Source organism: Camelus bactrianus, chromosome 35 (genome assembly GCF_048773025.1).
Source record: "Camelus bactrianus isolate YW-2024 breed Bactrian camel chromosome 35, ASM4877302v1, whole genome shotgun sequence".
NCBI lineage: Eukaryota > Metazoa > Chordata > Mammalia > Artiodactyla > Camelidae > Camelus > Camelus bactrianus.
In genome coordinates, this window is record NC_133573.1 from 11,871,817 (window position 1) to 11,899,692 (window position 27,876).

At 41.1% G+C, this 27,876-nt stretch overlaps 1 protein-coding gene across 1 annotated transcript; it reads left to right on the top strand.

Moving 5' to 3' along the window:
* Nucleotides 1-9,881: 9,881 nt before the first annotated feature.
* LOC105071810 (ras-related protein Rab-4A-like) lies at nt 9,882-25,658 on the top strand. The gene is made up of 6 exons (XM_045519432.2): nt 9,882-9,983; nt 12,092-12,152; nt 13,713-13,868; nt 15,618-15,713; nt 19,370-19,504; nt 23,798-25,658. The coding sequence occupies exons 1-5, from the start codon at nt 9,882-9,884 to the stop codon at nt 19,483-19,485; spliced, it is 531 nt and encodes a 176-aa protein (XP_045375388.2). The 3' UTR covers nt 19,486-19,504; nt 23,798-25,658.
* The last annotated feature ends 2,218 nt before the right edge of the window (nt 25,659-27,876 follow it).

A 27,876-nucleotide genomic window follows, 5' to 3' on the forward strand; every position in this document is an offset into this window, starting at 1 on the left:
CTGCTCACCTTTGATCAGGCAAGCTCTGGGGCTGTCACAGACCTCCAGCAGATGCTGCCAAGCAACATCACCTGGACACGTTAAGTCCCCTCGGAGGGGATGCTGGTGTGTGCCGTGACCATCTCAAGGTCATGTCCTTTTCCTTGACCAGTCCCCACATCCTTCAGCTCACCAGTTTTGCTAAAGGTTTGTCAATTTTATTGATCTTTTCAGGGAACCATCTCTTTGTTTTTCTGTTTTCAGTTTCATTGATTTCTGCTCTTGGTTTCCTTATTTCTGCTTGTTTTATGTTTATTTTGCTCTTCCTTTGCTAGGTTTTGAGGAGCTTCAATAATTAATTAATTCTTTTCCTCCTTTCTAATATATGCATGTAGTCATGTAGTGCTCTGAATTGTCCTTTCAACACTGCTTTAGTTGTAACCCACAAATCTTGGTAAGTTATATTTTCATTTCCATTCAGCTCAGTGTATTGTTTAATTTCCCAGGAGACTTCCTCTTTAAATCATGGGTTGTTTAGAAGTGTCCTGGTTAGTATCTGAGTAGTTGGAGATTTTCCTATTGTCTTTATGTTATTGATTTCTAGCTTGATGCCATTGTGGTTGAGAACACATTCATTGTGATTTCAATCATTTTAAATTTGTTAAAGTTTATTTTATGGCCCAGGGTGTGGTCTATCTTGATACACGTTCCATAGGACCTTGAAAAGAATATGTACCCTGCTCTTGTTGGGCAGAGTGTTCCATAAATGTTGACTCAAACCTGTTGGTTGACTGTGCTGAGTTCTTCTGTATCTTTGCTGATTTCTGTCTACTTGTTCTGTCAGTTGTTGAGAGAGGGGTGTTGACGTTTGCAGCCATAATCGTGAGCTTGTCTGCTTCTCCTTTCAGTTTTGTCAAGTTTTAGTTTGACTTATTTTATAGCTCTGTTTTTTGGTGCACCCATTGAGGATTCCTATGTCTTATTTGGTGATTTACCCTTTTATCTTTATATAGTGACCCTCTCTGTCTCTGATCATTTTCTTTGCCCTACACCCTGCTTTATCTGATAACGATAATGATTGACTTTGATTAAAATTTGCATGATATTATTTTTTTCCATTCTTTCATTTTCAACCTGCCTGAAATCATAATGGAAGTGAGTTTCTTGGAGGCAGCATGTAGTCAGGTCTACATCCAACCTGCCAATCTTTGTCTTTTAATTGGTATATTTATATGGTTTATGTTTAATGTAAGTATTGATCTATAAAATTTGTTTTTTCCATTTTATATTTTTACTTTCTATTCTGTTTTTTTATTTCCCTCTTTTCTTTTTCGAGTCTTTCTGTGGTTTATGAGAATATTTTTTAGAATTCCATTTAATTTACCTATTTTTTTTAATTGAAGTACAGTCAGTTACAATGTGTCAATTTCTGGTGTACAGCCCTTGTCCCAGGCATGCATATACATACATATATTAATTTTCATATTCTTTTTCATTAGAAGATATTGAATATAGTTCCCTGTGCTATACAGAAGAAACTTGGGTTTTTTAATTTTTTTTATATTTAGTGGCTAACATTTGTAAATCTCAAACTCCCAAATTTATCCCTTCCCACCCTCTTTCTCCCATAACCATAAGATTGTTTACTAAGTCTGTGATCTGTTTCTGTTTTCTGGATGAGTTCATTAGCATCCTCTTCTTTTTCCAGTTCCACATATGAGTGATACCAAATGGATTTACCTGTTTTTGAGTATAACCTGTTTCCCTAATGTTCTGGGGTCTGTCTCTTCGCATAGCTGTTTTAGTGGTTGCTCTGGATATTAGACTATATATACGTATCACAGTCTACTGGTATCATCATATTACCAGTTTGAGTGAAATATAAAACCCTTACCTCCATTGACAGCCATGCCTTATGCTTCACAGAGACTGCATTTTTTACAAATTGAAGGTTCATGGCAACTCTACATTGAACAAGTCCGTTGGCACCATTTTTCCAACAGCATTTGCTCACTTCATGTCTCCGGGTCATGTTCTGGTAATCCTTGCAACATTTTAAACTTTTTCATTATTATTATAGTTGTTATGGTGATCAGTGATCTTTAATGTTACTATGGCAAAAAGATTATGACTTGCTGAGGGTTCAGATGATGGTTTTTTACCAATGAAGTATTTTTTAATTAAAGTATGTACATTGGTTTTTAAGACATAATGCTACTGCACACTTAGTAGACTACAATATAGTGTAAATGTAACATTTATGTGCACTGGGAAGCCAAATCCAATCCTCCATGTTACTTAAACTCTCATATTTTCTCTCTCTTCAATTCTCTGTTCTGCCTCCTTGTAACTTTCTTCAGTCTTTACTCCAGTTCACTGATTTTCTCCTTAGTCTTGTTAATTCTGCTCTTTAACTCATTTATTGACTTTTTAAAATTTATAATTCAATGAAATCTATGATTCACAGTGTCAGCATTTGTTAAAGGATGAGACAGATTTGTGAAATAGTCTCAAAGCACACGTTTTGCTTGTGGTGTTTGTGTTTTGTTTTGTTTTTTTTAATGAGGTGGAGGTAGTTAGGTTTATTCATTAATTTCTGCTTGGAGGAGGTACTGGGGATTGAACCCAGGACCTCTTGTGTGCTGAGCATGGGCTGTACCACTTGAGCTATACCCTTCCCCCGTTTATTTTTAATGACTGCAATTTTTATTTCTAGACAGATTCTAGAAGTCTACCTCTTTTTATATCATTTTATACTTTTCTTATGGATTTAGTTCTCTTTTTTGGTATTAATCAGCTTGAGTATACTTTATCAGGTTCTTTTTTTAATCAGATTCTTGAAACCTTAATGTTTTGGGATTGCTGACTCATTCAAGATGGATTGTTCCCTTGAGTGTTTTATAATTTTAGATTGTGAGCTCATCTTCAGAGGAGCTATAAGTGTGGGAATCCTATATACCTTGGGCTGAGGGTGTTTCTTTCCAGAGTGATCTGCATTTGCTTCTTCCAGGCATCCCATTATTTTAAATTTCTTGACTTGAAGATTCGTTTTCCACATGTTTTTTAAAGTTGAACTTCAGACTCACATGATAAACCTTCAAAGTGGAATGTTTTTCTGCTGAGAGGCCAGGCAGAGTCAGAGAGGGCTCCTTGTCTTCCTGTGCTGGGGAGAGGATTTTTCCCCAGCCTATCCTTTCACTTCCAGCTGAGCCCTGAAGAGAGTTCCAGTTCAGCTCACTACTCTTTCCTTCACATGGGCACATAAGAAACATTCCAATTTGTGTACACAAATTATTTTTTCTCTCAAGACTTACTTTTGCCTACATAGTGACAGCATCTTCACCTGATTTTCATCTTTCATATATTGATTGATTGATTGATTGATTGAAGTATAGTCAGTTTACAATGTTCTGTCAATTTCTAGTGTACAGCACAATGCTTCAGTCATATAGGAACATACATATATTCATTTTCATATTTTCACTGTAAGTTACTTCAAGGCATTGAATCTAGTTCCCTGTGCTATACCATATAAACTTGTTGTTTATTGTATTTTGTGAGACTCCTCCTGTACTTCAAAGTGAGAGACATTCTGCCACAGTTCAGTAGGTGTCTGTGTGATTCAGTGGGTTTGTAGATGTAATTCTTGGTGTATTCGTGGGAGAGGGTGAGCTATGAGTCTCTCTACTCTGCCATCTTGGTTCAACCTCTGATTTTCATCTTTTTTATGCAATGTATTGGGCTTTATTTCTTAAATAGAAGGGGATATGGAACCAGATTGAGAAATTCCAATATTTTCATTTTAACCTGACCATCTTAACCACCTTCCCTTCAATTTCTTGGTTTGTAAAAGCTTTTCAATGAAAATGATTAGACTTGGCATATTTTATTTTATGTGTGTAGTAAAATGTACATTACATAAGATCTGCCATTTTTACCCTTTTTAAGTCTACAGTTCAGTAGCATTAAGTACATTCACATTGCTGTACAACTGTTACCACCACCATCCATCTCCAGAACTTTTTCATCTTTCGTATCTACTGAATGCAGACTCTCCATTTCCTCCCCCCAATCCCCTCCCCAACAATCACCCTTCTACTTTCTGTCCCTATGAGTTTGATGACGCTGAGTACCTCATGTACTGGAAGTGGAATCTTCTGGTATTTGTCCTTCCGTGTCTCGCTTATTTGACTAACCACAATTTTCTCAAAGTTTATCCATGTTGGACCATGTTCCAAAAAGTCCTTCCTTTTTAATGCTGAATAATATTCCAATGTATGTATATACTATATTTTGTTTATCTATTTATCCATCAATGGATATTTGAGTTGGTTCCATCTTTTGGCTACTGTGAATAATATTGTTATGAACACTGGTGGGCTTGCTTTTAAAATGGGCAGTGGGAAGCATAAAACTGTTGCTATTTTTAAATGCTGACAATTCTAATAGCACTATCCTATAAGCTTAATTGCCTACAACCATTTGAAAATCATGAGAGGTTGACGGCTTAATCTTGGAGTGATCATGAATGTAGTTCTTAGGAAACAGGGCTGGCCCAGGCACCGGCAAAGAAGTAGACTATTTGGGCTTAACTGGGGGAGGGAAGGAGCCAGGGCCAGCAGTGCTTGGTCTGGGTTGGACACAGGATTGCGGAGGTGACACCTTCAGGGCTGCACACAAGGAAACCAGGAATGTGGAGCAGGGCCTTCAGGGCCAGGGGATGAGCCTGGCAGCCGGGGGTGAGCAGTGGTGGGTCAGGATCAAAGGGTGAGGGTGGGAGAGGGGGTGAGTGCTCTGCAGGGCCTGGACTGAGCAGAACGAGAGTTCTTTCCTAATAAAAAGCAAAAATGAATCTCCAGGACCGTGTGAGGCTCCTAATGCTACATCACTGTAATTTACAGACTCCATGGTGGAAAGCCTCTTTTTCTGGTTATGGAAAGTAGGATCCCAAATTAAATGCATTCCAAGTGGGGGAGGGTACAGCTCAAGTGATAGAGCACATGCTTAGCATGCAGGAGGGCCTGGGTTCAATCCCCAGTACCTCCTCTAAAAATAAGTAAATGAATAAACCTAATTACCTCCCTCCCTGCTTCCCCAAAATAAAATAATAAAAATAAATAAATGAATAAATTCCAATGTGTAAAGAAGAAATGAAGAGCTTTCTCTACTCTGAATGAGGCAGACTTCTCACGTGGAATACTGACCCCAGCTGGGCTTAAGCCAGCCTTCCCACAGGTCACAGATGAGGGGACAGAGGCAAGACCACAGAAGCCCACAAGTGCGGGGAAAACTGACACCTGTTTTGTTTTTTTTAAAAAAAGGAAGGCGACTTCTCAAAGCCTCAAAGTCTACCAGGTTTTTTCTTTTGTACAGAAAACACTTGAAATTTCTGGAGACTTTTGCTTGCCTTTGCTTGTGTGTATTTTTTTTTTTTAATTTTTTGAATAGTGTAGCAGAGAGACAGATTTTAGTCATTACAAGAATAGTTTTCAAAAGTTCATTATCAAAACAAATTGTCCCCAGTTTGAAAGGCACTGAGCACGTAAGCCAGATACAGAAAAGGTGGGAAGGTAAGTCAATGTGTTTATTGCTGTTTTCACAAAATACCATTACCTCTTTTTTTTCTGTTATATTAGCAACTAAGATTTCATTAAATTTTTATGATTGTAACCTAAGAATAAATTCATAGCACCTGTTTTAAAGTTACTTTTCACAATCTCTTTTTGTCTTTCAGATTTTTTGTTTAAATTCTTGGTTATTGGAAATGCAGGAACTGGCAAGTCTTGCTTGCTTATCAGATTATTGAAAAAAATGTAAGTGACACCATGTGGTCTGTATTCACACACATCTCCTTCTGAGAGCACACTCCTGCTCGGATTTGTTTACAGCCAGACTTATGAATAGTTTTTTCAGGAAAAAAGTCATAGTTTAAAAATGTTTTTTAAATGATATTTAAAGTCTGTTATTAAACTTTTAGTAATCTGATTTTTATTTAGCATTTCATCCTTATAGTGGTTCACAGTTCATTGCATAGTGTACCATCTGTACATTTTCCAGATACTAAAATACAGTGGGATGATGTGGCATTTCATTTCCCAACAGGCTTGTTGTACATTTTGAATAAAGTAACATCTGTCCTCAGCAGCCTTGTATTGTCATTAAGGCAGTTGTAATCTTCAATTCTATTTTACAAGAAACAGAGGTTCAGAGAAGTGAGTGTGTACCTTTTGATGGTGACCTCATAATTGGTGAGACTCAAACCCAGACATTTTGACCAGAGAAAATAACTTGCAATTGACTCATACTCTTTTGGTAAAGGAGGTTGAATTTTGTATTCCAAACTATTGTAAAAGATGGTAGGTTTGAAAGGCCCTTAAAATAAGTAGTGCTTTTATAATAATGGAGAGAATTGTGGAGAATGACCTGTCTGTCTGGTAGTCAGATGAAGGCATGGAAACAGAATTAATTTCATTTAATGAAGTGCATCTCGGGGGGAGGGTGTAGCTCAAACGGCAGAGCACATGCTTAGCATTCACAGGGTCCTGGGATCAATCCCCAGTACCTCTTCCAAAAGTAAATAAAGAAGTAAACCCAACTGCCTCTGCCCCACCCCCAACATTTTTAAAAATTTTTTTTAAAAATGAAGTGCATCTTAAATATGTATGAGATACATCAGGTGGTAGATAAAATGGGAAAAGAGGCAGCATAGGATGTCTTGGAAAAGAGCTTGAAGAATAAAATTCTAGAAATGCATTTTGCTCATTGCATTTTCATCAACCAAGAGCTTGTTGGAACCTCTATATCGTGACATGGACCCAGCATGGCTCAGTCATGGAGCCAGTCCTTACTAAATTGAACACATCTTCACTCACCGGGTGGTCCAGGCTTCTTTGCCAGTTACCGAGGCTTTTCCTTGCTCCGTCTCAGAAGCGAGCATCCGGACGACAGTGGACCAAGCACACAGCCTACTACTCTCCTTCTCCTCTGTGGGGAACTCCCCCTTGATCGCCCTCCCCGTCACTCCTCACCATCACTGTAATGATGTCACAAGGTTTCACTTTATTTCTCATGTAGCCATGACCTAGTCAGGATGCCCTTGGCCTTCGGTTATGGCCCTTTGAAGGCTTTTACTCCAAGGTGTGCACAGTGGCTCAGTCTAGCAGGATGTCCAGTTCTGCACTGTCCAGGCATGAGACAGGCTGCTGGGGTCCCTGTTACCCTCCCCTACCCTCATGCCCCCAGGCAGCAATAAACGTAGCTGTCAGGTGGCATCCCTGACTTCTGGTACAATTAAATTTTATCCTGTGGTTATAAAATATAAGCCAGCTAGTGGACCATATGCCCACGATATTCATCACAGAAATTTTCTTTTATAGACGGCTTATTCCAGTTGAGTTCAGCAGGCTACTTACTTCATCCGCCTCCCTGCCCATTCAAACAGTATTGATTTCTCCAGAGGGTTCATTCCAGATTACCACCACACAGTGCTAAAATTCAGGAAATCCCAGCAGCTGTAGTGTGCATAGAGTTTTTGTTTTTTGGGTTCTGTTTTTCACACTATCTTTTCCTCGTTTCCTCTTAATCTTTGATGTCCATTAAGTTTCTTTCTTGGGCTTCAGTGCCTTTCCTTCCCCTTACTTTTATTTCTTTAGGAGATTTGGCTGAATACTTAAAACCATTACTGGCCAAGTTGCAGGTCTGCCCCTGGGCAGTGAGGCCTCCACATGGTACCCAGGCTTCCGTGCAGCCACCATTCATGAGAACCTTAAAATGTGAACAGGGAGACACCATCTCCTGTGGTGTGGCCTCCTCCAAGCCCCAGCTTTAAAATATATGGTTTGTTTAGGATTTTTGAGGAAAGCTTTTATTGTCTCTTTAAGAACAGGGATTGTATGTGCTCTCTTTAAAAGAACAAGTACCTGTTATCATCTGACTGTTGGAGAAATGAATGGCTGAAGTAAATTGCATTTTCCATTGACTTAACTCTTGATTTTAATGTTACTCATTTAAATCTGAGCCTGTTTCCTTAATGTTCTAAAATGAAATTTCTTTTTCTTTTTCAGTCAAAGATGACTCAAATCATACAATAGGAGTGGAATTTGGTTCAAAGATAATAAACATTGGTGGTAAATATGTCAAGTTACAGATACGGGACACAGCCGACCAAAAACAATTCAGGTAGCTTTTTCTCTAAGTTAAGAAAAATATTTGAAAATCGGAATTGAAATAATCAGTTATATTCTCTTAATATATATAGTCCTTCCCAACCCCATCCCTTAGATTTTAGAAATTTTGCCTCCGGAAGCTTTAAGGCAAGCAGAAGTCAGTTTTTCTCCATGCAGAACTGATTTATGAAAGAATGCATTAGAACCTCTTCCAAGTGAATGCATCCTAATTTGGAGGCTAATTTATTCTTCGAGACTGGTGAGTGCATTCAGAGGATGTGGCGTTGTTTATTCCACACTGTACTTTTAGATTCAAATCAAAGCAAAATAGTAGCACAAACAATTCTTCTCTGCATTTTACTTTAAAAGGAGAATTTTTTAAAACCTCTTTGGGGGTTGGTTTTGTTTTACATTAAAACATTCCACAAAATATTCTCTCTTCTCTCCTCAACACTTTCGTTGCACTACAGTCACCATCGATGTTTGGAATGATGGCCCCAGATCACTGCAGATAAGGTTACATGTATAATATTCTGTAAGTACTAAAGCAAGAAAGTAGATTAATATTTTAGTTGTGCTTTTTGAACACATACCCAAAGTCAAGCAGAACAGATAGTCACAATTTCAAAATTCAGTTAAATAAAATTTAATCCCAGTGCAGGCATTTCATTTAAAGTCAGGTATATATTCTCTGCAGAAAGATGAATAGCCCCAAAGGAAAGGCTTAAGGATGCTAATATTTTGGTTTCCCCAGTGAAATAGCCCAATCTCTGTCTAGCCATCTCACAGTAAAGCCTCCAGCCCACACATAAAGGGGTGTTTGTTGTTTTTTTTAAGACTTTTGCATTCCTTGTTCTTGAATATAATTGATCAACCAAGGACCACCAGACACTTGAAGGAAGTTTCTAAAATAAAAGAAAGAGCCCAAAATAAAGAAAATAGAAACCTCCAGGGAATAGGAGAAAATGAAAACTACAAAAGAGCAATCAAATAATATATTAAGTAGAGTAATGATCTTCCAGAAAGTTAAACAACAAACTTGAGATGGGAAGGGGAAGAAACAACAAAGAATCATCCAGAATTAATTCAGAAGGTCCAATGCCTGACTAATTAGGCATTCCCGAAGAAGGAAGAACAGAGGAAATACTAAAAGAAACAATTAAAGAAAATTTTCCACTGAAGGAATGAGATTCCACATTTATTGGCCCACCTTACACCAAACACAGATGAATAGGAGAAAGTCCAGACAGGGGTGTGCCATGCAAAATTTCAGAGCATCATGGATGAAGTGAAGATACATAAAGACTCCAAGAGGCCAAAACAGTCCCACATAAAGGATCAGGCATGGACTGTTCAACAGCAACATTTGGAAGCTAGAAGATAATTGAAGCAGTGCCTTCAAAACTCAACGTGAAAAAAATTTTTTCCAGCCTAAAATTGGAAACTTAGCAAAACTATCCATTAAGTGTGAGAAGATAAATCAGAATATCTCCAGTTATGCAAGAATGGGGAAAAATAATGGTTCTCTCCCATGGATTCTTTCTTAGAAACTTCAGGAAGACACACCTCACCAACACAGGGGAGTAAGCCAGAGAGGGAGAAGGCAGCCGCCAGGACCTGGCCCTGCCAGACGGGGAGGCGGCAGGGGCAGTCACCACAGGCTGGTGCCTCTCTGATTCTCTTTCTCTGGGAGCTGAAGCTAAAATAGAAAAGAGTTGCCTCCTACTATATGTGGAAATGACCTGCCCCCAGGGGCTCCCTAGAGGAGAGCTGACAGCCGGCCCCCCTCACCCCACAGCTCTGCCGGCTCTTAAAGCCGTGCCCTCTGTGGTAGCATCTGTAAGGAGAGGGGGGATGCTTTGAGCCTGGGAAATTTAAGGACAAAAAGTAAATTTAAAAATAGCTGCCCTTTTCAAAATATCAAAATATATATAATGAGCAAATTCTGTTTGTTTTTTTAAGTTCCACGGTTTTCTTTTCTCCCCAGAGGTAGGCACTGTTTGTTTCTTTGGTGCCTATTTTTGTTTCTTTGTTTTGTTTTGTTTTGTTTTTAACTTTTTGTTGAAGTGTAGTTGATGGTGGTGCCTCTTTTCTGACCCCAGGTGAGTGGCATTTTTCCACACCACTCCGTGACCAACAGTTCACTTCGATTCTGACAGTACCCAGAGTTAGCACCAGGCCCCGCAGGTTCAGGGCTCAGTCCCCCGACTGTCTGCCCTGCACACACCGGTCACTCTCGTGTCTGCCCAGGAGTCAGTGAATTCAGGGCTTCCACGGCCCTGCCCCCAGGCTCCCGAATTCACTGGAATGAATCACAGAGCTCAGGAAGGCACCATATTCAGTGTTACCAGTCTATTATAAAGGGTGCAAGTCAGAAATGGCCAAATGGAAGAGGTGCAGAGGGCACGGGTGTGGGGACCCAGTGCTGAGCTTCCCGCCCTCTCCGCACCACCATGTGCTCATGAACTCAGAAGCTATCTGAGCCCCATTGCCTAGGACCTCTTATGGAGGTTTTGGACTGCAGCATTATTGATAAAAGCGATTAAGTCACTGACCATTGCCCCATTCCGGAGCACAGGAGCCTTGTAGACCTTGAGGAGGACTTTTGTTGCTCTGGAGAATAGACTGATGGTCACAAGTGACAGCGGGGACACCAGCTGTAGGTGCCTGCAGGGGTCTAGGCAGAGAGCTGGTGGCATGGGTTAGGACAGTGCTGGTGAGGATGGAGAGACGTGTACAATGTGGAGCGTGAACTGTTGGTGAGACAGGTCCTGACTGATGGACCCAGTATGGAGATGGGCATGAAGAGGCATGGAGGCTCCGAGCAGAGATTATAAACAGAGTAGATGGTGGGATCTCCCCACCCCTCACCCCACCCCCAGCCAGGAGGAACCTGGAGGCTGGGAACCAGGGTTCTGTCTTACAGATGTTCATTATGTGGTCACATGGAGATGCCGGGGTAGTGGCGGTTGGATCTTACAGATGTAGTCTGAGCTGAGGATTAAATCTGAGTCAGGACCATTGGTAGAAAAGTGTACCAGACCCCAGAACAGGCGAAGGAACTCTGGTACCAACAGGGCAGATTCAGAGGAATGATCTAGAGTAGCTGGTGAGGGAGGAGGAGGCCGGGAGAGGGGCTGCTGCAGCAGCAGAGTGGGGAGGACAGGTGCACTGGGTCTGGATCCATGTTGCTGCATGACCTGGACCAGCTGTGTGGGAGGAGCAGAGAGGCAGGGGCTGGGGGGGAGGGAGGGGCACTGGTCAGGCAGCTCTGGGGAAGGTTGGGTGTCAGAAAGAGCAAGTGATGGAACAGTAGCGGGGAATCACGCCTCCTACCTTGTTCTTTAAGATGGGAGGTGCCGGAGCAAATTTGATTTTGCTAGTGGGAAAAATGTAACAAACAGAGATTCGTGCTGCAGGGGAGAAAATGTGTTACTGAAAGAAAAATCCTGGAAATTGTGGACCCAGACAAGATATATTCGCGCACTCTAGAAACAGGTGAGGGGCGGGAGGAAGGGAGCTCAGGACAGTGCGGCTGTGGAGTCTGGGAGGAGGTTCCCTCTCCCCGGGGGGAAGACACAGGACCCCCGAGCCAGCAGAGGGGGACTGCTGAGCGCCCAGGGCCCATGCAGCTTCTGTGAGCCTCTCTGCCCGCCCTGTAAGTTCTCAAAGATGCCTTCGGTTCTGCAGAAGAGCTTCATCTACCCTTTAGGGAATATCATACTTGTCCCAGCTGAACGTCCCCACCTCCCTGTCGTTTCTGTGACACGATTTCAGGTGGAATAGCTCATCATGCATACTTTCAGGTGACCCTGAATCATTTCTCTTTAAAGCAACATCTGCCCCTGTATTGTGGTTTTCAAGGCAAAAACAGGTGCTTTTGTATGAGCAGATGGTGCTCAGGAGTCCAGGCTCTGGCTGAAAGTAAAAGTGTGTAACTCTTCCAGGTCTGTGATGAGAGTTACTACAGAGGTGCGGCAGGGGCCCTCCTCATCTACGACATCACCAGGTAAGGAGCCCCCGGAAGAGGCGCTGCCGCTGCTCCCTGGGTCCGTGCCTCCCTGCAGGGGATGCTTTGGGCATCAGCAGTGGGGGGGTGGGGGGGCAGTGGGCATGGATGGGAGTCCAGAGCCCCACAGCCCTTTTACGGGGAGTCTTGGAGGTTTTTGAACCCGCCACTACTTTACCACGTAAAGAGGGATGTTCCCAAGGTTTTAGATAGATGAAGCATCCATGGTGTTTCACTGTATTTCTTAACATGATGTTTTGACACTTTCCTTAAGGTTTGCGAAAAAAAAAAAAAAAAAGCCCAAAGAACAAACAAACAGAGAAACTTAGGGTTTTCCTTTGTGGTAAATTATTAGAAGTAATTGTCATCCATCAAGCACAGGCTTAGGTTTAGGTCACCTGGGTTCACGCCTGGTCACTGTGTGGTGTCCTCAGACAGGGCGCTCTGACTGGACTTGAGCTTCCTTGTCTGTGGAGTAACGATGATCGTGTGAGACTCGTGAGGCTGCTGGGCGGTCAAGTTGGTTAGTATAAAGCTCTTGGCACATAGAAGGATCTGAGTGCACCATCCTGTGTGTAGCTATCACTGCAGCGATCGCAAATAAAATTAAATTAAATTTTCAGCTCCCTGGTCTCACTTACCCTATTCCCAGTGCTCAGAAATCACCTGCAGCTGGTGGCCACTGTATTGGACAGTGCAGATCATAGAATGTCCCCATCCTCGAAGGAATCCCATCAGTCGGTGCTGATCTCAGTGTTCACCAGCACCACCTCTGAAATATGTCATCTGAACTGTCATCTGGGGGCTCCTTCCGGGAAGACGCTTGTCCAGTGAGAGGGTGTCTGTCGCACACCTGGCTTGTGTTCAGAATGAGGGGCTCTGGCGAGAAGGCGGGCAGCCCTGCCATTCTTGCCTGGGGCTGAAGGGCTCCGCCTGCCCAAGTGTGAGGCCGCACCATCAGAGTGCACCAGCAGAGGAAACTGGCCCTAGATATACACGGACCGAAAACAGTCCAGAAGGCGGATGGACCTGGTCAAATCCCGGCTCTGCCACTGGCCCAATGTGTGACTTTGGGCAACTTAGTCAGTTTCTCTGGGCCTCGGGAGTCTCATGGAAAAGGGAGATAATCAGAATCTATGTCATAGAGTCCCTTACAAAGAATCCAGGTGATAACTTCCTGGGAAACAGAATACCAGCATGTTGCAGGGATTCACTGAGTGGCAGAGGTGAGCTCTCAGGTGTCCCTCACCATGTTGTACGTACTAAGAGCTCCATAAATACTGTAAAGTGAAGGGAGCAACGTCTGTTTCCTTTTGTACCCCAACTGAGCAAACAACAGACCACAGCTGTCTGACTCCCGGTCTCATTCTCCTGGAAACAAAGTGAAACAAACTGTGTGGGTGTGGAGCACACTCGGGGCATTCAGGTTGTCTGAGTTCCCTTCAAGTTTGCTGGCATTGCCCCGTGTGTTTGAAAGTGGTGTGAGTAGTGTGAATGACTGGAAAGAGCTGCTAGCTTTATAAAATACATGTACTGTTTCCACAATCTTATATTACACCGCCGAGAAACCTACAATGTGCTGACTAATTGGTTAACAGATGCCAGAATGCTAGCGAGTCAGAACATCGTGATCATCCTCTGTGGGAACAAGAAGGACCTGGACGCCGATCGGGAAGTCACTTTCTTGGAAGCCTCCAGGTTTGCTCAAGAGAATGGCAAGTGACTTCTCACCTGTTACCTCTACTGGAGTTTTAAGATGAAACTATATTTAGGAAATGTGGAACTTCCTCTTGTTCTTACTGTAAATTTAGACTTACTTAGCACATTTTCACTGTATTGCATTCTGCCTACAAAAGTTACTATAATGATAAAAGCAGATGTCTTAGTGTTCTGTAATGACTTTTCAGTCCAGGATTTCTGAATGTTACAGGTCTTGGTTTCAAGTGAAATTTATCACAGTAATTTCCAAAGGCCTTAATCAGATGGTGTCATCTTTCTTTTTTTAAGTTTTTTAAATGGGGAAGGTAATTTTATATTTATTTATTTGTTTATTTTTTTTAAACAGAGATACTAGGAATCAAACCCAGGATCTTGTGCATGCTAGACATGCACTTTGCCACTAAGCTGTACCCTCCCCCCAATGTCATCTTTTTAAAATGTAATTTGAAGCTAAGTTGGTGAAATACTAGATCTAAATAGAAAGGGAAGTGGTAGAAGAAATACTGGACTTACTGGCTTTATTTTACTACATTAATTTTAAGTCACTTGGCTATAGTTGCCTTTGAAACTTGTCTGAATTTCTCTATGAAATACATAAGGGTGATACATAAAATTAGTAGTTGCTTATAGATAGCAGAGTAAGAATTCAGACATTTTAAAATTACTTTAATCTTTAGAGCCAGTCAAGAACTAAAATATCCTGATATCAATTTTTAACTGGACTCTGGGGCTGCCAAATTATACTCTTGCAGATTAACTGGTTTTCTGCTAAGAAAATTAACACATGGGATAAAAACATGAGTTTGTACAGAAACAGACTCACAGACACAGTAAACAATCTGATGGTTACTGGGGGAAAGGGGGTGAGAAGGAATAAATTTGGGAGTTTGAGATTTGCAAATATTAGCCATTATATATAAAAATAGATTTAAAAAAACAAATTTCTTCTGTACAGCACAAGGAAGTATATTCAATATCTTATAATAACCTTTAATGGAAAAGAATATGAAAACAAATATATGTATGTATATGCATGACTGGGACATTGTGCTGTATGCCAGAAACTGACACATTGTAACTGACTGTACTCCAGTAAATTTTTTAAAAAATGAGTTTGTAAAGAAGCTGTTTAGAAGCATGCAAGCTTAGAATATTGAAGCTCAAAAGGAATTTATCTGTCATTTAAATGAACCTGATCTTTACAAGTAAGAAAGAAGTGTCTAGAGAGCTTGTGTTAGCTCACAAAAGCAAGGAGAGTGGGCTTTGTACCGTAGTGAGTGACCACCTGATGGTCAGAAGAGTATTTGTTCATACAACATCCCTTCACTGTCAGGACGTCACACGGCCATGTAGTCCCCCCAAAGTGTGAGCACCTGTAGTTTGTATTTATGGTGACGTGAAGGTGATTGGAGAAGGAAGTTGCTACTTTATTTCATATCGACCACAGGGCGGTTTCAGCCAGCTTGCTTTGCTTAGTTACTCAGCATTGGTGCCTGCTTAGTTTCTTCAAAAGCTTTAAGTGCTGGCACAAGATACTAGTTACTTTTCAGAAAAAGTTAGAATTCTTCTAATATTTAAAAACATTTTTGACATTTGTTGATTTTATATTTGCAGAAATAATGGTTTTAAGTAATAATTCTATTTCGCCTGCTATTCCAGGAAAATACTAAACAGGCTGTTATTAATTGAATAGTTGTGGCTGTCATCTAAATATGGCTTCGTATTTTGTTTGTTGTCAGTTTTAGAGCTGATGTTTTTGGAAACAAGTGTCCTCACAGGGGAGAATGCAGAAGAGGCCTTTGTACAATGTGCCAGAAAAATACTTAACAAAATTGAATCAGGTAAAACACTTTCCATTCATAAACTTTTCTTCAGCCTCTTTCACTCCCTGGCTCAGTAGTATCCATTTTCAGTATTTCCAGGAACAATTTGGTCAAAGAATGTTCTCTCTACACCTGCCAACCTGCAGTTGCCAGTTATGGGTTTGAAGGTCTTGTCCATGTGGCTGAGGGGAGAGCCCACCTCTCTCTTCCAGTGGCTTCCTCAGTCCCACTGATGCAGAGGGCAGGCCATCAGGGTGTCAGGCGGTGTTTGCTTTTAGAACCACAGCCTTTTTTGTATCCATCACTTAAGGAAGACTGGACCTTTGTCCCCACGCTTGCAACACCTCGCTGACTCCGCTGGGCCAGTGGTCATGTGTCATGGCGGGGGGTGAGCTGGGTGATATTAAGTGAGTTACAGGTACATTGCATGATGATGCTGGCTGTGGATTGGGCATTGTGGAGAATATTTTTTTAATTTAATTTAATTTTTCTTTGGTGGAGGGAGGGAGGTAGTTTACTTGTTTGGAGGAGGTACTGGGGATTGAAGCATGCACTCTACCACTTGAGCTATCCCCTCCCCACCGAGAATTTATTTCTGACGCTAACAGCATACCTCAGTAGTACTCTGTCTTGTTGTATTTGTTGCTTCAGTAAAAATGAATTTAAAATAACCCTGATTTAGGCAGCTGACAAAATAATACGTAGTTGTCATTTATTAAAGCTGATTTTTATTTAAATATCACCAAAATTGTATGTGGACATTCAGTTTTTAATTGATTCACTCAAATACCTGGATGCCTATTCTTTATCAGGTCCAGGGATACAAAAATGAATTAACCACAATCCTTGTTCTCAAGAAACTGTCTTTCATGGGAAACAATCAAAAGATAATTCTAATACGGTGTGGTTGATATGAAAATTGAGCAGTGCACGGAATCTGGGGTCACACAAGGATGGAGAACCTGCCTATTCAGGAGATGATGTCAGGAGGGGCTTCCAGAAGGAGGTGGTGGCTGAGCTCGGGCTTTCGAAATGTGAGGAGGGGCCGGGCAAGGGGGTGAGGAGGAGGGTTAGACCCCAGAGGGCCCAGCATGAGTTGAGATTGGGAGAAAAGTTGAAGGAACAGAAGGACTCGGCGGGGAATGGTGGGAAGGAGGATCGGAGAGAGGCAGCAGCCAGGCCAGTGATAGTGACCCGGGGTCTGGAACTTGACCTCGTGGGCGACTGAGTCTCCACCCTGACCAAATGCTAGAGTCACTGGAGTGCATAAAAATTTGAATTCCAGGCCCCACTTCTGAGATGCTGAGTTAATTGGGCTGATGTATGGCCAAGGCATCAGCATCTTTAAAAGCTTTCTCATGTGATTGATCCTGGTGTCCATGGAAGCCTGAGAGCCCCTGCTGTGGGGATGGGAAGCCCCACGGGTGGTTGGCAGTGAGTGACGTGGTCAGATTGTGATTGGAGACAGATCATTGTAGGCGGTTCTGTCAAGGACAGACTGAAGGAATAACAGGGCTGACGGCCAGGGTACCAATGAGGGCGTGTTTGAGAACTCCAAAAACTGATGACCGATGAAAGCCTTGACAAGGATGTGGCAGTAGAGATGAAGAGATACAGATGGATTTAGGAAGAATTTTGGCAGGGGCATCATGATGGTCAGTAAACAGCAAAGCAGGGCAGTTGACCTTGGGGAGGAGAGAGAAGTGGGGTCAGGAAGGGAGGAGGAGCGACACTTGAGGTCACATTTGAGTAACTCAGTAAAGAGATGGCAAAGCCAGAGGATAAGCCAGTTCCAGGGAATAAAGATGGTTCTGTGTAGGGTGTGTTCCCTTGGTGGTCTCACTGGAACAAACACGTGGAGGTATCTGGTCAGCTTTGGGGAGGATTCCGGGCTGCCGGTACCCATTTGGGAGCCATCAATATATGGGACTACTTGAGACTCTGGGAGGAATGTGATCACCCAGAGATCAGTGGAGACGGAAGAGCAGTGACCCAGAGCGAGACCCTGGAGACTGAGGATGAAGGAGAGAAGGTTGGAAAAGGTCAGAGATGTGTGACAAGAGCCAGGAAGGTGGGTGTCACTTCAGCCAAACTTGAGCCAAAGGATCGTTCATTACCACATGCAATAAAGTCTCATCAGCTAAGACCTAAGCTGAAAAATATTTCTTGGGGTGGGTAGGAGAAGGTCACCAGTCATCTTTGCCAGCAGAAAGATGAAAGTAGTGCAACTGAGCACAAGGAAGAGGTGAGGAGGCAGGAAGTGTAGGCCCCACCCTGGAGGACGAGGGTGCAGGCGGTTAACTGAAAGTGAGAGGTTCCAGTAAGGGAAGAAGTTACGAAGATGCTGGGAGAGAAGAGAGAGGCAGGGAAAGGAGAGAAGGGTGGGAGGGGGGCTGACAGAAGCGGGGGCTTGGAGAGGTACCCGGGAGAGCCTCAGGCCCAGACAGAGGGCTGGTCTGCAGGAGAAGGGACTCTGCATCCCTCTGTGCTCTTTTGATCTGAAGACAACAATAAAAAAATCTACTCAACTTGGTACAAAACTGATTTTTAAGGACTCTAGCATAAATGGTTATCATTAAAATTGGCAAGATCTTGAGTAATATTAAGCTCAACATGAGGTTTCATTTAAATGACCTTCCTACTTTAATATTGCATCTGTGAATATCATGCATGGAAGTGAACTCACACAAAACGTTCAAGGTCTTTTTCTTCTGATGTCATCAAAATCATAATGACATCTGGTGAAAAACTGTGAGAATATAAATTAGAATTCTTCAGCAGTACTTTTTAATTTAAAATTTCTAAATAGGCAGTATATTCATATGATTCAAAAACCATTGCTTTTTCTCCCCCTTTTTTTTAAATAAAAGCATACTATAAATTCTGCATTTATTATACCTACCAATCATTACAAATCAGTATGCAGAGACTTCCATCTACAGATACATGCTGATATACACATACACACAGCGTGTGTGTACTATTCCGCTGTGTGTAGTGCCATAATGTAAGCAGTCTGCTTTGGACATTTGGGTTGTTGCCAGTATTTTGCTGTTGCAAACAACATTGCAGTAAATAACCTTTTTTATATATCATTTCACCTGCATGTGACTGTGTGTGTAGGATAAATTCCCAGAAATGGAATCACTGAGTCAAAGAACATAAGCATTTGGAATTTAGGTAGAGCCCGTCATATTCCTCCGATCAACATTGTAGCAGTTTATCGTCCCACTAGTAATGAATGAAGGTGTTTATTTCACTAAAGCCATGCCTTCAGGGTTTATTATCATACTTGGGTCTCTACCAGTCTCATAAGTGAAAGATGGTATTTTTATGGTTTAATTCTTAAATTTTTGTATACATAATATGTTCACATAATTCCAAATTCAGAAAGTACAGAAGAGGATACAGTGAAAGTCACCCTCCATTCCCCCGTTTCCTGTCCCCTAAGCCATCTAGAACTCTTTCTTGAAGTCAGCCATAATTATCAGTTCTTTATGTATCCTTCCGAAGATATGTTTATGCCCTCACAAGCAAACATGTATATTTTTTACCTCTTTATTCAAAATTATGGTGTCTGTATGCAGTCTTCTGCACTTTGTTTTTTTCACTTAATGTGTTTTGGGGCTCACAGAAACATGAAAACTTTTTCTAAAGACTTGCTTGGTCCTCAGGTGAGCTGGACCCAGAACGAATGGGCTCAGGTATCCAGTACGGAGTTGCGGCCTTGAGGCAGCTTTGGTCCCCTCGCCACGCACAGGCCCCGAGTGCTCAGGAGTGTGGCTGTTGAAGCAGTATGGGAGCGCCAGGTAGGTGCCACATCGCAGCATCTCTGCTGCCCCCAGCCTCGTGCTCTGGTCACCTCCTGGAGCTCTGCAGCTTTAACCGTAGGGGTTGCCATTGCTTTTTGCAGCTACATTACGAAAAGGAGAGGGGACTGTATACTTAAAAGTTAGATATTCTTAACAGTGAACTACACATTCTTCTCACGTTTATGTGGAACCCTTACCAAAATAGACCACTGTCTAGGCCATAAAACACACCAGAACAAATTTAAAAGAATAGAAATCATACAGTGTCTGCTCTCAGACCACAGTGGTATTAAACTAGAAATCAGCAACAGACAGATAACTGGAAAATCCAAAATACATGAGGATTAAACAACACACTTCTGAGTAACAGTGGTCAAAGAAAAAATCTCAGTAGCAATATGAGAATATTTTGAATGAAAGGGAAAAACACAACTTATCGAAATTTGGGGCGAATTCAACAGAAACAGTGCTTAGCATGAAATACATAGCATTGAATGTATATATTAGAAAAGAAGGAAGATCTAAATGTAATCATCTAAGTGTCCACCATAGAAAACCAGAAAAAGAAGAGCAAATTAAATCCAAAGTAGGCAGAAGAAAAGAAATAGTAAGAATTAGAAATGAATGAAATTGGGGGAAGGTGTAGCTCAAGTGGCAGAGCACATGCTTAGCACGCAGGAGGGCCTGGGTTCCATCCCCAGTACCTTCTCTAAGAATAAGTAAACCTAATGACCTCCCCTCAGCCAAAATAAAATAATTAAATAATACAATAATAAATACATAGAATTTTTTTTAATGAATGAAATTAAAACCAGAAGATCAATAGAGAAAAATCAATAAAACCAGAGCTGGTTCTTTGAAAAAGACCAATAAAATCAGTAAGACTCTAGCCAGGCTAAGGAAAAAAAGATATAAATTACTAATATCAGAAATGAAAGAGGGGACATCACAGCAGATTCTATGAACATTAAAAGGAAAGGAAAGGACTACTGTGAATAACTGTGTGCCCAATCCTTCGAAGATGCAATTTGCCAAAACTCACACAAGATGAAACAGACAATGTGAATAGGCTTGTATTTATTAAAGAAAGTGGGCCAGTAATTAATGACCCCCCAGAATGGAAAGCGCCAGGCCCAAATGGGTCACTGGTGAACTCTATCAAACATTGAAGGAAGAAATTATACCCATTTTCTACCATCTCTTTCACAGAATGAAAGCAGCACAGGGAGCCAGGTTCTCCCTAACTCATTCTGTGAGTCCAGAATTACCTTCATTCCAAAACCAGGCCAAGGCATTACGAGAAAAGAAAACTTCATGCCAGTATCTTCCATGAACATAGATGCAAAAATCTTCAACAAAATACTAGGTTGAATCCAACAATGTATACAAAGAATTACATACCACTCCCAAGTGGGATTTGTCCCAGGTGTGGAAGGCTGATTCAGCATTCCAGAATCACTTAGTGTGATTCACCGCATCAACAGGTTCAAAAACGAAAACCACATGGTTACATCAAGAGATGCAGAAAAATCACTGGACAAAATCCAACATCCATTCATGATGAAAACTCTCTCGACAAAGAAAGTCTACAAAAAACCTACTGCTAACATCATACTTAATGGTGAGAATGTGGAAGCTTTCCTATTAATATCAGGTACAAGGCAAGGATGTCCCCTCTTACTATTTCTCTTTAAAATCATACTTCAAGTTCTAGCCATTGCAATAAGAAAAGGAAATAAAAAGTATACAGGTTGGGAGGGAAGAAATTAACTTTGTTGCAGATGACAAGAGTATCTATGCAGAAAATCCTAAAGAATCCACAAACTCCTATGTAAGTGATTATTTAGCACACTTGCAGGATACAAAGTTAACATATAAAAGCTCATTGCTTTTCTGTATACCAGCAATGAACAAATGCAATTTGAAATTAAAAACACAATACCATTTACATTAGCACCCCCCAGAAAGGAAATACTTAGGTAGGACTCTGACAATATATGAGGAAAACCAAACTGATTCTAAAGTTTATGTGGAGAGGAAGCAAAAGAGCCAAAATAGCCAACACAGTGTTAAAAGAGAAGAACAACATTGAAGGACCGTCACTACGAAACTGTAACACACCGTAAAGCTACAGTAATCAAGGCAGTGCGGTGTTGGTGAAGTAACAGACGCATAGCTCAGTGGAACAGCATAGAGGGCCCAGAGGTACACCCACACGGTTAGCTGATGTTTGATAAAGGGGCAACGGCATACAATGAAGCAAAAATAGTCTTCTTAATAAATGGTGCTAAAACAAGTCATACACCAAAAAAAAAAAAAAAAAAAAAAAAAAAAAAGATACCAGACCTTATATCCTTCACAAAAATAACTCAGAATGGATCATAGACCTAAATGTAAAATACAAAACTCCTAGAAGATAAAATAGGAGAAAATGTAGGTGACCTTGGGTGTGGTGAGGACTTCTTAGATACAACACTAAAGACACAATCTGTGAAATAAATAATTGATAAGTTAGACTTCATGAAAAGTAAAAACTTCCACTCTGCAAAAGAGAGTTAGAAGACAAGCTACAGATGAGGAGAAAATATTTGCAAAAGAAATAGCTCATAAAGGACTGTTATCCAAAATATACGGGGAACTCTTAAAACTCAACAGTAAGAAAACAGACAACCTAGTTTGAAGATGGGCTAAAGATCTTAACAGACCCTCACCAAAGAACATACCCAGATGACAGTAAATGTCTGAAAGGAGGGCCCACATCATATGTCATCAAAGAAAAAGCAAATTGAAACAATGAGATCCCACTTCAAACCTATTAGAATGGCCAAAATCCAGTACACTGCCAACACCAAATGCTGGTGACCACGTGGAGCAGCGAGAATTCTCGTTCATTGCTGGTGGGAATGCAAAATGGTACAGATACTTTGGAAGACAGTTGGGCATTTTCTTATAAAGCTAAACATATCCTTACTGTATGAGCCAGTAATCTCACTCCTTGGTATTGACCCAGAGGAGCTGAAAACTTATGTCCACCCAAAAACATGCACACAGATGTTTACAGCAGCATTATTCATAATTGCCAAAACTTGCAAGCAACCAGGATGTCTTTCAGAAGGCAAATGAATAAATTGTGGTACATCCAGAGAATGGAGTATTTTTCAGCACTAAAAAGAAATGAGGGATCACGCCATGAAAAGACATGGAGGAACCATGAGTACATGTTACTAAGATAAAGAGGCCAACCTGAGAAGGCTACATACTGTATGATTCCAGTTGTATGACATGGGAAAAGGCAGAACTATAGAGAAAGTGAAAGGACCAGAGGTGCCAGGGGTTGGGGATGGGAGGGGTGAGTAGACAGAGCACAGAGGATTTGCAGGACAGTGAAAGTACTCTGTATAATACTATAATGATGGATATGTGTCATCACATACTGTACGTCCACATCACCCATGGACATACAACACCAAGAGTGAACTGTAATTTAACTGTGGAATTGGGGTAATTGAGATGCATTAGTGTAGGTCCATCGCCTGTAACAAACACATCAATCTGGCGGGGTTCTTGGTAATAGGGGGGGCTATTTATGTGTGAGGGGACGGGGTACATGGGAAATCTATGTGCTTTTCCATTCTCAATTTTGCTTTGAACCTAAAATGGTCTAAAAAAAAAATCCTAAAGAAACCAGTGAAATCACACAACAGAGAGTTTGGGCTGTTAAGCCAACATAGGAATTAAAATGGAATAAACACCTGATTAATCTAAATAATTCAAAAGTAGGCAGAAAAAGAGAGGGGGGAAAGCATAAAGAACAGGTGGGAAAAATACAAAACAATAAGCAAAATGCTGGATTAAACCCAGCCTTACCAATTAAAAAGGCAGTTAGATATTCTGCTTGGACTGTTTATAGGAAATCCTTATGTTCTTGCTCAAAAAGAAGGGCAAGGCTGTAGTTGATGAGAGTGACTGAGTCAGACATTCCTCTGGATCTTCTGCCTTTATAGAACTGAGGAGTCTTCCTTGCGTTAACTGAAGTCTAAACGAATGTGCCTGTAGCTAATGCTCATTTATAAAAATTACAGATGGAGATTTTAACTTTGTAAAGCTGCCTCCTTTTCCCCATTTACCACAGTGGACTTTGTATGTGTGGTCAACATTATCTAACAGGCATAGGTAAGTTTAAATAAAAGCTGGAAGCAGTCCCTGATGAATTCCTTTTGTTAATATAAGCTGTGTTTGCTTGTACATTTATTGTCATGCATATTTCTAAATTATTCTTAATTTTTTTAGGTGTTTGGACAGTGGTATTTGGGACACAATTGTTGGAGCTTGAAGAAGAAGTTTTTTACCACCATCTTTTTCTACTTTATACAGAAGTAGATCTTTGTGTGAAAAAAATAATTTGGAGTGTTATGCAAGCTAGTAGATGTGGTACAGCAAACCGTATAATAAATCCATGTCACTGGACAAGACCATTAACTGTATACACATATGTAAAAATGTTCCATTCTGTATTTTCCCTTCCACCTTTGGTTTGACTCCTGGCTCTGTACTGTATATATGCTAGTCCAGTACATCTCCACAGCATGGTTTCTGATGTATGATATGATAAAAAGTTGCATTAATGCAGTCTAATATTTTATTTTTTTAATCATATGAACTAAAATCTATTAACTGTGAGATGTGCTTTGATCATCAAGTCGGTTACATTGCACAGTTGGTTCTATTTGTAACCTGATACTCAAAAACTGGCAATTGGTGTCCAGTGCAGTGCTTAGTTAATTACATTGACCACAGTCCACAAGGCGTTTACGTGAGCTACACTTGAAATATTAGATCGGTAATTACTCATAGGCTGAAATAAAATGAAGAATGGAGATTTCCCTTGAGCCTTACATTCTCCTGCTTTTAAGGCATCTTCATCCAGATCAGTTCAGGAAGTCCAGCTGGGTACCTGCTCTGTCTTAGGTGCCGTGATCAGCAGTGAGGACTCGGTACCTTTAACCAAGCTTACTAGGCAACCGACTCTACTCTCAGCGACTTGTAAATGCAGTAGATAAACCACGCCACTGGGAGCTGCTCGCCTATCCCGGCTTGCTGAGCTCTATGGGCTCCCTGTCGGAAAACACGTTGTTGGCCACTGTGCTTTTAATGGGGTCCAGTATTAGAGCATCACTGCCTCTTTTTAAGGCTTTTATCATTTTGTGTTCATTTTAAGGAAACCCACTAAATCAAGTTAATATCAAAGGGATGCCACTAAGGAATTTCCGTATAGCTGTTGCTGAATACTTAAATGCCTTACTACAGTTATCAAGTCGACCTGTTTTTAATTCACATGAGGTATATTGAAGTCTAATACATATTGTATTACAAAGACTTGTTCTAATGTTTTAAAATGTTAATGCAAAAAATATATAATAGCACTTTTCTTTAAAGTTAAAATACAGTACTATTTAAAGCTGAAAGGTTAAAAAAAGCATTCTTTACCTTTTATATGTTCTTCCACTGCAACTTCTTAACTGCATAAATTCCATTACCTTTTCATTAGAAGCTGCCTGTTGCTTTAATTTGTTATTTTAATCAACAGAGCACAGCAGCACGTAGACTCCAGGAAGTGACTTGGATAAAAGCATCAGAATGTTGTCCTGTTAGATATTTTAATTTTGCTCTTCTTCTGTCTTGAATATTTGATTTGGAGAAGTTAGAATATGAAGCAGGTTCTCAGACTGAACTACTTCTTGGATCTCACTGGAAGAACATTTCATTCGGTGTCTCATTGACAGTAGGTTTGCAAGCCGCTCAATTTCGAAAAACTTTTTGCATGGGTTAAGAGCATGTCCACTTGACCACATCAGTTTATTCAAAAGCAAAAAAGTTTCAAATAAGATAAATGTTAAGTTGGTTTATAATGAGCCTGTTAATGAAACCACGGGTACTGCATATAATTCCGTGCCCCTTGACCAATAAAAGTTGCTAGAGAACCAAACCATGGTGGTTCTTATCAAGGCCTTCAGGGAAAATGGAAGAGGGGACATCACGTGGTATTGGTCCCTGGGGTGTTATCCACCACCGCCAACCATTCTGATTCTTCAGACACCAGATGGGTGTTCTGCAGTCCTCTTCTGACACGATCTACCTGGAGATGGCATCAGCTCCCACAGGTTCCGGGCTAAATCTGCACCCCCAACCCCCCCCCACCACCACCAGACACACACATTTCAGGTGCCAATCACGAGTCCAGGTTGTCACCTGTGCTTCTGACCAACCAGCTGTAGATCAGACATTTTCATGAGCCCCTACTTGGGTTCAATTCACTTGCTAAAGCAGCTCACAGAACAAAGAGAAACAATTTACTTGTGAGATTACCAGCTTATTACAAAGGATATTAAAGGGTACAAATGAACAGCCAGATGAAGAGATACAAAGGGCCAGGCCTGGAAGGGTCCTGAGCACAGGAGCTTCTGTCCCCATGGAATTGGGGATGCACCACCCCCTCCCCCCCAGCACACCACATGTTCCTCTTTACCAACCCAGAAGCTCAGAAGCTCGTCAAATCTTGCTGTTGAAGAATTTTTCTAGAGCTTAATCTTCTCCCCTGAGGTCAGTTCCCACCCTCTAATCCTTTGACCTTTCTGGTGACCTTTCTCACGCTCTGAGGCTTTCCAGAAATCAACTCACTAGTATAAATTCTGCTTAAGAGGAAATCATCACTCAGGAAATGCCAAGGTTGTTAGGAGCTTTGTGCAGGAGCCAGAGACATAGAACAGACACCTCTAGTAGCAAAAGTTCTGTGTCCATTTCCCACAACTTAGTACGTTTTTCAGGATGCTCCTAATTTGCATTTCTAGAAGAGCATTTTTCAGTCTTCCTAAAGAGAGATTCTAGACTGCATTTAGACTTGCGGTGGCAATTTATTCTTTCACAGTCCAGCATTTAAGTGAAAAGGAAAACATCACAATTTGGGAAACTATAGTGGTTTTATTGAAAACACATTACTTGTGATTTATGTAAGAGATTCTGAAATCTGTAAGAACATTGACTCCTAGCAGGTCAACATTTTTCAGAGTGAAGAATCTGATGCTAAAATTAGTGACTTAAATGGTTTGTAAGGCATACTGTGACACAGCACATGGTTCTTCATTTTCTGTCAAATTTGTGCTTTTCTTCCTTTTTCTGGAGGGGAAAATTGAAGGGGCTTTAAAAACACCTGTGAATTTTAAATAATGTTTTTGCTCTGATTATAAAGTGATTTCTCTTACTAATCAAACTACCTATTCACATGCATACAGTCTGAGTTTGTCCCAGTTTTTGCTTGGTTACAGCCTGATTGTATTAACTTTAAGGAATTGTTTTTAGAATTTTAGAGAGAGTTATTTATCTGAGAACACTCAAGTTGCCAGATCAGGAAGAGGGGTGACTGAGAGGGCAGCCATCGCCCTCTAAGATTAGAAAACACTGCTTAATGCCAGAAAGTAAGGTGATCAGGGAAACTTTGTTTTTTCTTTTAAAATAGCATTTATATTGTTTTCTTTTTTTTAGTATGGAGTTTTCAAACATACACAAGTATGGAGAAAAGAACACACAGAACCCCTGTATCAGTTAGCGTCCACAATGTCTACAGTATGCCAGTCTTGTTTTAATCTACCTTTGCTCCACTTGTATTACACTGTAGTATTTGAAAGCATCCAAAACATCTGTCATTTCACCCAAAAATAGTTCAGTGTGCATCTCTGACAAGAATGTATTTTTTTAATTTTATATAATCGACATACCATTGGGAAATTCTTAAAAGATACTATTTACGAGCCAAGAATGTTCTTTTTTGTTGTTGTTCTTGCAATTATATAAGGTTTTTCTGGCATGTATTGAAAAAACTAAACGCAGGGGGAGGGTGTAGCTCAAGTGGTAGAGCGCATGCTTAGCATGCACAAAGTCCTGGGTTCAGTCCCCAGTACCTCCATCGAAATAAAAGAAAAAAATGCACATCTCTCATACAGTATTATGGGAAGTGATTTCTCAGTGTGTGGCTAACTGTACCAGAAGTTCTGTCCCCTGGCGCAGGGGACAGTTGTACCTTCAGCAGGGACACCAGGGCAGCCAGCCTGTGACCCACAGCCAGTGTCCCACTGACTGTTAGATGTGCTCAGTGTCGCCCCCACTGGTGCAGTAACATGGGCACACTCAGTTTCAATGATCTCAACATGTCTGTATGAAGAATGTATTTAACTTTGACCCATGCATCTCCGGAACTTAGGCTAACCAAACACTAACCAAGTATGAGGCGGGCTCAGCCTGCAGTGATCTCAGCATATGCTCCTTCGCGCTGGAGGATACTGTCCCGGACCTGTGGGAACTGACTGGAAAGGAGA

Coding starts and splice junctions, on each gene's coding strand:
- LOC105071810 (XM_045519432.2), top strand. CDS start 9,882: ATGACCTGCCCCCAGGGGCTCCCTAGAGGAGAGCTGACAGCCGGCCCC. Junction 9,984..12,091: donor TGCCCTCTGTGGTAGCATCT/GTAAGGAGAGGG, acceptor TAACTCTTCCAG/GTCTGTGATGAGAGTTACTA. Junction 15,714..19,369: donor ACTTAACAAAATTGAATCAG/GTAAAACACTTT, acceptor CTTGGTCCTCAG/GTGAGCTGGACCCAGAACGA.